The sequence below is a fragment of the Nycticebus coucang genome, chromosome 8 (genome assembly GCF_027406575.1).
Source record: "Nycticebus coucang isolate mNycCou1 chromosome 8, mNycCou1.pri, whole genome shotgun sequence".
Classification (NCBI taxonomy): domain Eukaryota; kingdom Metazoa; phylum Chordata; class Mammalia; order Primates; family Lorisidae; genus Nycticebus; species Nycticebus coucang.
The window spans coordinates 9,993,915-10,006,848 of record NC_069787.1 but is presented as its reverse complement, the minus strand read 5'-3'; the positions used below and the strand labels follow the sequence as shown (position 1 = coordinate 10,006,848).

The following is a 12,934-nucleotide window of genomic DNA, read 5'->3' as shown; positions in this document are numbered from 1 at the left end:
TGGTAAATCTTGGCCTCAAGAAATTTGCCCAGATGCCTTTAGAATCTCAGCTCCTTTGTCTTACAGAAAATCCACTATTTATGAGTAACAATTCAAAAACCCAAGTAGGCTAGTTAAAGGAGAGGATTATATAGCGGTCCTTGAAATTTGTTCAGTGAGGGCTGATCACGGTTGTTGGAATCTCTGATCTAAAACTCGCTTCTCTTTTGCATTGAGTATCTCAATCTCTTTGACTTTCAGGGTATCAACCTAAAGGAAAAATGGAGGCCAAATTAATGTAGGTGGAGAGTTCATTTGAGCCAAGTTTGAGGACTAAAACGTGGGAATATACATTATTTATTTTAATTATTTTTTAGACAGAGTCTGTCTATTGCCCAGACTAGAGTATCCTGGTGTCAGTCTAGCTTACAGCAACCTCAAACTTCGGGGTTCAAGAGATCCTCCTGCCCCAGCCTCTTGTTTAGCTGCAACGACAGGCGCCTGCCACCATGCCCGATTAATTTTTCTATTTTTAGTAAAGAAAGGTCTCACTCGACTCCAGTGGTTGTGGATTTCCATGCACAATGGTGTGGCCCCTGCAAGATCCTGGGGCCAAGGTTAGAGAAGATGGTGGCCAAGCAGCATGGGAAGGTGGTGATGGCCAAGGTGGACCTTGATGACCACACAGACCTTGCTATTGAATATGAGGTGTCAGCAGTACCCACCGTGCTAGCCATTAAGAACGGGGATGTGGTGGACAAGTTTGTGGGCATCAAGGATGAGAACCAGCTGGAAGCCTTCCTAAAGAAGCTGATTGGCTGACAAGCAGGGAGGAGTCCTGACCGCCTGAGACCCCCATGGTCCCAGGGAGGGATCCCCATAGAACTCACAGTCCTCTGTGCTGGCCCTCTCTGCCACCTCCCTCTGTCTGGCCCCTGTGGCCCGTGCTTTGGAGACCAGCCTCCAAACCCAAGAGCCACTCGTGTTTTTGAGCCGGCTGACTGCCAGGGTGGCCGTCAGAGGAATGGTGCTGCTGCTGGCCTGGGGACAGCGCCTTCCCACCCACCTGCTCTCGTCTGCTTCCAGGGCTTGTTTCAGTTCTCCAGGAAGCTTGGGGAGAGCCCAGGGCCAGCCCACAGCGTTCCTGGTCACACAGCAACACCTTGGTCCCTCCTGATGTGAACATCTGCCTTCTAACGTCTTTCTTTCCTGCTGCAGTTTTGTAAAAAGAAAAAGAAAAAAGAAACCAGAACAAGTGAGAGTAATATATAATTCTCTCATTTTTTGTAGGTCTGTAATAAAGAACTTTATGTGATCCCTTCTACCTCCTGCTGTGAATAACTGGCCTGGGCCCCCCAACCCCTCACTAAAATCGCAGTAGCTGCCCCCCATCCTCAAGAGCCACCTCCTCCTTTCCTCCCAGGCATGCGGGCAGAGGACAAGCATTGGGCTGGGAAAGCCCTGGAGATCCTTGATTCTGGAAGGTTCAAGACACCACCTTCCCTCACATTAGCTGGCCCTTTGATCCTTGAAGCAGGAGGCTTAACTGTGAACAAATCAGATCAATAAAGTACAGGGGTTTCTCCTGTTGAAAAAAAAAAAAGAAAGGTCTCACTCATGCTCAACTGGTCTCCAACTCCTTAGCTAAAGCAATCTTCCCATCGTGGCCTCTCAGAGAGCTAGGATTACAGGCACGAGCCACCCATCCCACTGGCCTACAAAATGGTTGTTTGTTTTTTTGCAGTTTTGGCCAGGGCTGGGTTTGAACCCACCACCTCCGGCATATGGGGCTGGCGCCCTACTCCTTTGAGCCACGGGTTTTTATTTTTTTTTTTTTTTTTAATTTTTTTTTGTAGAGACAGAGTCTCACTTTATGGCCCTCGGTAGAGTGCCGTGGCATCACACAGCTCACAGCAACCTCCAGCTCCTGGGCTTAAGCGATTCTCCTGCCTCAGCCTCCCGAGTACCTGGGACTACAGGCACCCGCCACAACACCCTGCTATTTTTTGGTTGCAGTTCAGCCGGGGCCGGGTTTGAACCCGCCACCCTCGGTATATGGGGCCGGCGCCTTACCGACTGAGCCACAGGCACCACCAAGCCATGGGTTTTTAAATGAAAAAAGAGCAGCAGTTCCTAAGTTGTAATTTATATTAAAATTACATAAACGTTTCATTGGCTATACATTATTTTTTGTCTCACAAATATCAGGAACATGAAAATAAAAAATTAGGCACCTAAAGTAAGGAATGAAATGCCTTTTAAAAATTGCCTCGGGGCATGAGTGCTAGAGGTGTGACTAAACTGTCATACTTGTGTATTATCAAGCCCTGGTCAATTTTTCATAACTCACATAGCTCAGACTGCTCTGAGCTATTTTTCTTTTCTCAGGGGATTCCAGGAATTACTTTGTACTGTAAGAGAACATTGCCCTTTTGGTGTGGAACGGTTGGTGGGTCACTGGTGAGGTGTGCAGTTTTGTAGGTAGCTGACAACATTTGCAATGAATGCTTATTACCGCAAAGAGCTACCTGTTTCTCTGTAGGCATAAATAAGAAAATAGCAGTTTAGGCTTGGCGCCCATAGCACAGTGGTTACGGCGCCAGCCACATACACAGAGGGTGATGGGTTCAAAGTCGGCCCAGACCAGCTAAACAACAATGACAACTGCAACAACAAAAAGAGTGGCCGGGTGTTGTGGTGGGCACCTGTAGTCCCAGCTACTTGGGAGGCTGAGGCAGGAGAATCACTTAAGGACAAGAGTTGGAGGTTGCTGTGAGCTGTGATGCCATGGCACTCTACCCAGGGTGACATAGGGAGACTCTGTCTCAAAAAAAAAGAAAGAAAATTAATTAGCTGAGTGTGGTGGCACATGCCTGCAGTTGCAGCTACTCTTGAGGCTGAGATAGCCTTGGAGGCTATCAGTGAGGATAGCAGTGAGCTGTGATCATGCCTTTGCACTCCAGCCTTAGTGACAGAACAAGACCATGTCTCACAGGCTAGAGAAACAATCACCACCAACCAATAGGCTCCCACGGAAATGGGCGATAATAGAATGGGCTGATAGACTCTGGGTTGCCAGCCAGGCTCAGAGAATGTCCTTGTGATACAGATCCCCCCTACTTAGGGCTGGACATGAACCCCATTTTCTAGGCCTAAGCAAGCTCAACCATGTTCTGTAGGCCCAAGAGCCAGTCTGACCAGCATCACACCTAAACTGCCACTCTAGGAGCAGAGCCCTAAACAAGATCTGTTGCGTGACGGGAGATGCGAACGAACAGCAGCTTTGCCGTGGGTATAAACTCGCTCCTGTAATTATTAAGTCAAGAAACAGAATACACACAATTAAATGAGATGAAAGGGCATGTAGTAAAAATCTTTATTCCAGGTTTTGACTTTATACTTTTCTAATCAGGTACACACTTAATCTATTATCTATTAGTTTCATCATTATCTCCTTTTACCTATCTGAAATTAACTTGAAAGGAAATATTTTGTTATCATATCAATACAATCACCTTTGTAGTAAACTTCTTCTAAACATTGACTAATTTTTGTGTGTGTGTGTTTTTTTTTGGCCGGGTCTGGGTTTGAACCCGTCACCTCTGGCATATGGGGCTGGTGCCCTACTCCTTTGAGCCACAGGCACCACCCATCATTGACTAATTTCTGAGCAGGTATCTAAAGGAAGATCACAAAGAAGAAAGTAGCCACAGGGGAACAGAGTTAATGGAAGATTATCTTCAAGCATTCACTCAGTTTACTCAGTATGAAGTAATATTGTGTCCTTCCTTCAGGCCAGAGTATCTGTAGATCTCTGACAATATGTTGTTAACATATGTCAACCCTTGGATCTCAGGCCTCACGGGGTGTACAGCTTCAGAGAAAAGGCCTAAGGAATTTTACAACTCCAAGAAAGCCTAACTCTGTGTGTAACCCAGGGGGGTCAAAGTCCCTTAAGCCTCTGGAAGAAAAGCAAGTCATTTTAAACTCACACTGAATTCACTTTGTGTGCTTGATGTAGGATATGTTTATTTCTAAATATTATCCTACAAGATCAGTGTGCCATCTACGCCACCATTCCTAGAGCAGAGAACACACCATAAATAAAACAAGACTACATTCCTGAAAAAGGGCAGTTTTTTGTTGTTGGTTTTTTTTTTTTTTTTTGAGACAGTCTCACTCTGTCATCCTGGGTAGTGTGTCATAGCACCATCGTAGCTCACAGCAACCTCAAACTCTTGTGCTGAAACAATCCTCCTGCCTAAGCCTCCCACGTAGCTGGGACTACAGGTACACACCACGATGACTGGCTAGTTTTTCTATTTTTAGTAGAAACGGGGTCTTGTTCTTCCTCAGGCTGGTCTGGAACTCCTGAGCTCAAGCAATTCACCTGCCTCAGCCTCCCGGAGTTCTAGGATTACTGGTGTGAGCCACCACACCCAGCCAAAAGGGCAGTTTTAAAATTAATTCTGCCCTTGGGCGGCGCCTGTGGCTCAGTGAGTAGGGCTCCGGCCCCATATGCTGAGGGTAGCGGGTTCAAACCCAGCCCCGGCCAAACTGCAACAAAAAAATAGCCGGGCGTTGTGGCGGGCACCTGTAGTCCCAGCTACTCGGGAGGCTGAGGCAAGAGAAACGCGTAAGCCCAAGAGTTAGAGGTTGCTGTGAGCCGTGTGACGCCACGGCACTCTACCAGAGGGCGGTACAGTGAGACTCTGTCTCTACAAAAAAAAAAAATAATAATAATTCTGCCCTCAGACCCCTGGTACCAAATGACTGTGACATTCCATCTCCCAAACCCCCTCCCTGCGCACAGGATAAAAAAGGGGCATATAAGCCTCTACAGGGGGTACCCTCTCTGGTAACCCACCTTTCTGGACAAAAAAATCTGTCCTTTTGCTTAGTCCCAGTGGTCAGTGGATTTATTCTCTGAATCTCTGAGACCAAGAGCCCAGCGGAGAATCTTTCTGGCTACACTCACAGCAGGATACACTGTGGACGCGTTGCACAGTCTAGTCCCAAGGTGTTTATCTCTTTTTGGAGCCTGAAGTTCAATGTAAAAATGGAATCCTTGATTTCTGGGAATGTAGCTGCTCTACCTCCCAGCTCAGTTGTCTCCTTTATTCTTTCTTTTTTCTTTTTCTTTCTTTCTTTCTTTTTTTTTTTTGAGACAGTCTCACTCTGTCACTTTGGCTAGAGTGTTGTGGGATCATCATAGCTCACAGTAACTTCAAACTCTTGGGCTCAAATGATCCTCTTGCTTCAGTCTCCCAAGTAGGTGGGACTATCATTTTTCCTAAGAGATGTTAACTAAGACAAAATCTTAAGCCCCATAGCTGACTGAAGAAATGGACCCCCTCTTGGCCAAGAAGACCCCAGAAACACTCTAAAGCTGAGTGGCTGACCATGATTTGCCTCCTCATGCTTCCTTCCCTTCATGGAGATACCTTTGTAATTCATTAACAGACCTAAGGCTATGCAAGATACAGCTTAAACCCCATATGCAGGTCATCAACTTGCTGAACAGATCACTTAAGTCTGAATATATGTCCAGTGGCTTGTCTATGATTAGCAGACTTCCTTATCTTAATTTAAAACATTCTAACCCTTTAGACAAAGCTTCTTTTTGTCACCCAATTGCAAGCCAAAGAATCTTTTTTTTTTTTGGAGACAGAGTCTCACTTTGCCCTCTGTAGAGTGCCATGGTGTCACAGCTCACAGCAACCTCAAACTCTTGGGCTTAAGAGATTTTCTTGCCTCAGCCTCCCAAGTAGCTGGGACTACAGGCGCCCACCACAATGCCTGGCTATTTTTTTGTTGCAGTTGTCATTGTTGTTTAGCAGGGCCAGGCTGGGTTCAAACCCTCCAGCCCCGGTGTATGTGGCCGGTGCCCTAATTATTGAGCTACAGGCACCAAGCCACCAAAGAATCTTTAAACCCACCTATTATTAGAAGTGAGAATTCACCTCTGAGCTATTCCATGGACCTGGTTCAGTTCACCCAGCAGAACTAGCAAGTTTGAGTGAGTCAAAGGGAGAGCAAGAAACTGGGGTAATAGAAAAGGAGGCACCTGGGGATCCAACACAGCAGAATGGGAGAAAAGTTTTAATTTAAAGTGAAGAAAATGGCCAGGGGCTGTGGCTCACTCCTGTAATCCTAGCACTCTGGGAGGCCTAGGTGGGTGGATTGCCTGAGCTCACAGGTTCAAGACCAGCCTGAGCAAGTGCAAGACCCCGTCTCTAAAAATAGCTGGGCATTATGGTGGGCACCTGTAGTCCCAGCTACTAAGGAGGCTGAGGCAAGAGAATCACTTGAGCCCAAGAGACTGAGGTTGCTGTGAGCTGTGATGCCACAGCACTCTACCGAGGGTGACAAGTGAGACTATGTCTCAAAAAAAAAAAAAGGGTGGCACCTGTGGCTCAGTGAGTAGGGCACCAGCTCCATATACCGAGGGTGGTGGGTTCAAGCCCAGCCCAGGCCAAATTGCAACAAAAAATAGCTGGGCATTGTGGCGGGCACCTGCAGTCCCAGCTACTTGGGAGGCTGAGGCAAGAGAATTGGAGGTTGCTGTGAGCTGCGATGCCACTGCACTCTACCGAGGGTGACAAAGTGAGACTCTGTCTCTTTAAAAAAAAAAAAAAAAGTGAAGAAAACAAGGAGGCTCACTTGAGTCCAGGAGTTTGAGTTGCAGTGAGTTAGGCTGATGCCACTGCATTATAGCCTGGGGAAACAGGGTGTGAGACTATCTCAAAAAAAAAAGGGTCCCTGGAGGTCTAAGAGAGAGATTTTAGGCTCATTTCATATGTTAAAATTGAACAGGAAGATGTTTTTTTTTTGAGACAGAGTCTCATTTTGTTGCCCTCAGTAGAGTGCTCTGGTGTCACAGCTCACAGCAACCTCAAACTCTTGGGCTTAAGAGTCAGTCTCTCAAGTAGCTGGGACTACAGGTGCCCACCACAATGCCCAGCTATTTTTGCTGTTGTTGTTATTGTTGTTTAGCAGGCCTGGGACGGGTTGGAACCTGTCAGCCCAGTGTATGTGGACTGCGCCCTAGCTACTGAGCTACAGGCGCCAAGCCAGACAGGAAGAATTTTCATATGAGAAATGGTATTTAACTTTCAATGAGTTTTATTTGAATGAACATATTATTCATATGAGGTAATGAAAATTTTTGATTGTAAGAGATTTCTAAAAATGTAATCTGTCTTGGTATATGTTATCAGTCCTAATAAGGTCTATTATGTCAAATTATTTTAAGCCACAAAATTTTTTGTCAATTGCATTTTCAATCCTATCCTTTTGAAGTATTTTTGTCCACCATAAATTGCTTTATTCTGATACCTGTTTTTTCTAAAAGCTCTTTGCAAATCCTCAAGTGTTGTATCTTATAGGAGGCTCATAGAAAGGATGAAAAGACTCTGACGAGGGCAGTGCCTATGGCTCAGTGAGTAGGGCACCAGCCCCATATACCGAGGGTGGCGGGTTCAAACCCAACCCCAGCCAAACTGCAACAAAAAAAATAGCCGTGGGGTTGTGGTGGCGCTTGTAGTCACGGCTACTCAGGAGGCTGAGGCAAGAGAATCACCTAAGCCCAAGAGCTGGAGGTTGCTGTGAGCTGTGACGCCATAGCACTCTACTGAGGGTGATAAAGTGAGACTCTGTCTCTAAAAAAAAAAAAAAAGACTCTGACTAGTACTCCAAAATATGAGCCTCTGCTAATGACTTTGAGATCATAACATTGGATTCCAAAACTCCAACAAAAAAACCTGGACTCATAAAACCGCTAGTGGAATAATAATTAATTACGTAGGACTGAACTGAAAGAGAACTGAAATTACATTTTATGATTTTTTTAATTTTGAAATATTACTGGTTGTTTTTATGCTTTGTTTTCTAGAGTCAAGAAATTATTTTGAGCTATAGCTTACAACAGCGTGAAATAGTTTGATATTTCTAGAGTCAAGAAATTATTTTGAGCTATAGCTTACAAACAGCATGAAATAGTTTGGATATTTGTCCCCTTGAAATCTCCTGGTGAAATCTGATCTCGTATTGGAGGTGAGGCTAGTAGGAAGTGTTTGGGTCTTGGAGAAGGATCCCTCCTAAACGGCTTGGTGCCCTCCTCATGGTAATGAGTGAGTTCTTGCTCTATTAATTGCCTTACTTGTTATGAAGAGCCTGGAACTTCCCTCCCCTCTCTCATGCTTCTTTTTCTTTTCTTTTTTTTTTTTTTATTAAATCATAGCTGTGTACATTGATATGATCATGGGGCATCATACACTAGCTTCACAGACCGTTTGACACACTTTCATCACACTGGTTAACATAGCCTTCCTGCATTCTCTAAGTTACTGTGCCAAGACACTTACATTCTACATTTACCAAGTTTCACATATACCCTTGTCAGATGCACCACAGGTGTAATCCCACCAGTCTCCTTCCCTCTACCCATACAAAAAAAAAAAACCTCTCTTCATTACAAATTACCAGCCTCAGGTATTCCCTTATAGCAACACAAGTGGATAATGAGACAGCAATGGAGTAAGGTATATTTAGGTGAGCAAAATTGAGATATTTGCCTTTCTCACTACCTGAGTTCCTAAAAATTTAGAAATTATTCACAAGTATTCTTATTTTATGATATAGCTATTTGAACAAATTCAACAAGAATCTATTTTCTTTTTTAATAGGACAAAATTAGAAACACTGGCTATTTCACCAAGTCTTTGACTGAAATGTCATATTTTTACATAGACAGGCTACACTGAGGTACTGAGGTTGACTTTCTAAAGCTAAATAGACTAGGAAAACACTAGCCAGTTACCTTGTCTACACAGCTCCTTCGCAGGGTTCTTGACCTTGTGATGAGTAAATAATATCACTTTCTCACAGGCCCAGTAACCTGAAGATATTTTGGGGACCTTGAGTAGGGAAGAATTCATTCAAGGCAATTAATACAGCAATCCATATACATTTTGCCACAGTCTGATGGCAAAACCTTAACTTGGTTTTCTAGCCTCAAGAGGCTTTTAAAAGTCTACTCTGACTTTTAGGGCATCCTACTCTAGAGAGCTGTGGCCGAGGCACAGACTGTCTTTTACGACATCTAGAGGTATGTGACTATAAAGTAACTGAATGGAAGTCCCAGATTTGCCAGCGGCAAATAAGTATGTTATCTAGGATTTACTATCCAGCAGGGGGAGAGAAATCTAGGCATGGAATAGAGGCAGGTCATTAATCGCCTCCCCACTCCCATGAGCCAAAAGCAAGTTCAGGAATTCTTAGGTGCGGTGAACTTCTACCCCCTTTGGATTCCCAACTTTGCCATTTTGGCCAAACCCTTGTATGAGACAACTAAAAGCGAGAAAAGAGAACCTTTAGAATGGGGAAAAGAACAAAAATGTGCCTTCTCCCAGATGACTACACCTGCATTGGGGCTAGCAGACTTGGCCAAGCCCTTGACTCTGTAGGTCTCAGCGAGAGGTAAGATGTCTGTGGGTGTGTTAACCCAGCCGGTTGGGTCCTGGCCAAGACCTGTAGCTTACCTCTCTAAGCAGTAGGATGGAGTGGTAAAAGGACGGCCACCCTCCTTACAGGCTCTAGCTGCTACTGCTCTCCTTGTGCAAGAAGCTGATAAGCTGGCTCTAGGGCAGAATCTCAGAGTGGAAATACCCCACTCTGTGGTCACTTTAATGGACACTAAGGAACATTTTTGGCTCTCTAATGCAAGAACACCCTGAACCCAGCCACGCTCCCTCCAGTCAGTGGAAGAGAGACTGAGCATGACTGTACAGAAGTTATAGATAATATGTATTCCAGCAGACGTGACTTGTGTGACCAGCCTTGGACAGATGCAGACTGGGCCTTGTATGTAGACTGAAGCAGTTACATGACGATGTAAGGTGAATGGTGGGCTGGGTATGCAGCGGTTATCTGAACAAAGACTGTAGAGGCTAAGCCCCTACCCCAAGGAACATCAGCTCAGAAGGCTGAGTTAATTGCCTTGACTCGAGCCTTAGAACTAGATCAAAGGAAAAGTGTGAACGTCTACACAGACTCCAAGTAAGCTTTTCTGACTCTCCAAGTGCACAGGGAATTATACAAGTAAAGGGGACTATTAAATTCTGGGGAAAAGGACATTAAGTATCAGCAGGAAATACTTCAGTTGCTAGAGGCAGTATGGAAACCCTGGAAAGTGGCAGTGATGCAGTCATGGACATCAAGGAAATGCTTCCACCATCACTGAAGGGAACACTAGGGCTGGTACTGAGGCAAAATGGGCTGCATCCCAACCACACCAGGTGTCGCCAGTGGCTCCCCTCATCCCGTGGATTCCGGAGCTCTCACCTATCTACTCCCAGGAAGAGAAGGAATAGTTGGCAGCAGAGAGGAGCCAGGAAATGGAGGGAGAATGGATAAAGAAGCCAGATGGACAAGCAGCAGTCCCCTAGCTTCTAGGAGCCACTGTGGTGACAGGAGTCTTTGATGAAGTGGCTGGGCTGCTACCCCTACATCTCCCACCTGGTAACCCTGGCCAAAACCGTCAGTCTACAGTGTGTCACCTGCAACCAGTTCAACGTGCACCAAGGATTGACAGTACCCCCAGGAATCAGTCATATGGAGCAACGCCATTCAAGGACTTCCAGGTAGACTTTACTGAAATGCCCAGGTGTAGAGGGAACAAGTGCTTGCTGGTGATGGTGATACTTGGAATAGGTAAAAGCCTTCCCCACTGGGATAAAAAGGACTCCTTTACTACTGAAGTAGTAAAAGTGTTTCCCAGAGAAATTGTCCTATGGTTTAGGTTGGCACTATGGTCTAAATTTGACAATGGGCTAGCCTTCATAACAAAAATAGTGCAAATAATAGCTAAAGCTTTGGGTATCACCTGGAAACTATATGTAACTTACAGGCCTCAAAGCTTGAACAGGATAAAGTGCATGAACAGGGCCATAAAAACAGAAATTGGTAAACTCTGCCAGGACGCAAAGCTTAATTGGATATGGGCCTTGCCACTGGTGTTGTGCAAAGAGGCCTCTATCAATCCTCTGCAACTTAGCAAGGTCTCCTAAAACAACTGTGAAAAACTGAACTGAATAGACAAAAACTCTTGAAAGAGTAGCAAGGAAAATCTCTCCTGGGGTAATTAACTGTGTTCTGTGTAGTCTTTCGTGTCTGTACAGCCTTTCTCTCTGGAGGATTAAGGGGACCAAGTCTAGGTCCAGGATCAGAACCTGGTCCCCCTCAAACCAAGGTAATAAGGACTTTACACCATCATCCTGACCACACATACGGCAGCGAAGATGGAAGGAATCCTTACCTGGAGTCATCACAGCTGGTTGAATAGAGCTTCACTGCCCCTTGGGAAGTAAAGGTAACTTTTAAGATGGTCAACATGCCCTGCTCCAGCCACATACTGGGAGCTGGCTGGTCAACGCACAGCTGAAATCTGAGGAAACTCCTCCAGGGACTTGTCTTAATTGGACTTTGAACTTTGGGGAAAGGAGGGGAGGGATGTCACACAGGGAAAAGTAAAAACTTGTATGTATACTAGCCCACCACCATGGTACTATTAAGGCCTGAGTAGAGAACCCAAGAAGAGTCACAGTCCCTAAAATCTAAGTGCTGAAAAGTAATTAATATTGGCACCTGCAGAGGCAAGCTGATATTGAGACCCAAAATTAAAATATATTGGAGTCTCAAAAGGGGGGAATGAGAAAAGAGACCTGAGAAGGGTGAGGTCTAGAAGGACAGGTCTTCTCAAGGAGAGCACAAGGATACACCTGCGGTGTCCTCACCATGATGACTCAGCTCTTGGAAATTTGCAAACTTAACTTCCTAGAACTTGGAAATTTCCAAGTTCTGTGAAATCTTTTAGTTCTATAGGGGCTGGAATATCATCTCCCACTTGATTCAAACTGGCCAATGAGAAGGGTACCTGTGCGGTGGAACTTTTTGACTGTCGATAAAAAGGGAAAGACCAAGCCAGTCGGGGAGCACGGCCATTTGGAATTCTTCTATGCCATAAGCTCCCGGCCAGTGAATAAAGCCCTTCCTCTTATTAAAAAAAAGTCTCATCTCAGATTTTTTATGAAAAATGTCCACCAAATCCAACTTAAAAAGAGCCTACATGACCAATCACTATTCTTGCTGCTCTTGATGCAAACAATCAAGCCAAGTATAATGAGACTAAAACTTATTTTGCAAATAAATTGTTCTTACTGTGATTTATCCTTTATAGGAAAGGAGGATGAGAGAGAAAAAATTATGTTTCAGAAGAAACTATAGTACCCTATTATTAGATTCTAGCCCTGACCATTATTTTTGACTTTTAATTATTTGCCTATAATTTGGACTAAATCCTGAATTATTTCTAGGCCTCCAAATTTATGTTTCCAATTTCTTTTTTTTATTTTTCTAATGTGGACTCACTGAAATTGCAACACCTTTTCCCTAAGGCTCTGCAAGCTGAAGCTTTTATATAAACTACTTTATGCTGTTGCCTATTTCCACTTTAACTAGAGATGCATTGAATCTAACATCTAGAGACCTCAACTGACTTCCCTCCAGAGTTTAAGGAAACTGGTTTATAGACTATTACAAACATCAACTTGTTTTTCTTCTGACTGACAGCCCATCTGAAATGCCATCTCCTGAAATGAGACACAACTGTTTATTTGGAAAGTCCTATTCCCAGAAATGACAGGCTGGTTTAATGGGACACTTTACCACTCTACTATTAACTTGATTTTTCTCTCTATAGACATCAACTCAGCTTTTAGTATGTGATACTTCAAGGGAAGTTTACTCTTTGCCTCTATACATGTTTTGCAAATATTTCTTCCCAATTTGTGACTTGTCTTTTCATTCTCTTAAAAGTGTCTTTCTAGGGTGGCGCCTGTGGCTCAGTCGGTAAGGCGCCAGCCCCATATACCGAGGGTGACGGGTTCAAACCCAG

At 44.5% G+C, this 12,934-nt stretch overlaps 1 protein-coding gene across 1 annotated transcript; it reads left to right on the top strand.

Annotated features, from left to right (window-relative positions):
• The first annotated feature begins 260 nt into the window (after positions 1–260).
• Positions 261–1,165, top strand: LOC128591281 (thioredoxin, mitochondrial-like). The gene is made up of 2 exons (XM_053598809.1): positions 261–277; positions 516–1,165. Exons 1-2 carry the CDS (start codon positions 261–263, stop codon positions 799–801), a joined length of 303 nt encoding a protein of 100 aa, XP_053454784.1. The 3' UTR covers positions 802–1,165.
• The last annotated feature ends 11,769 nt before the right edge of the window (positions 1,166–12,934 follow it).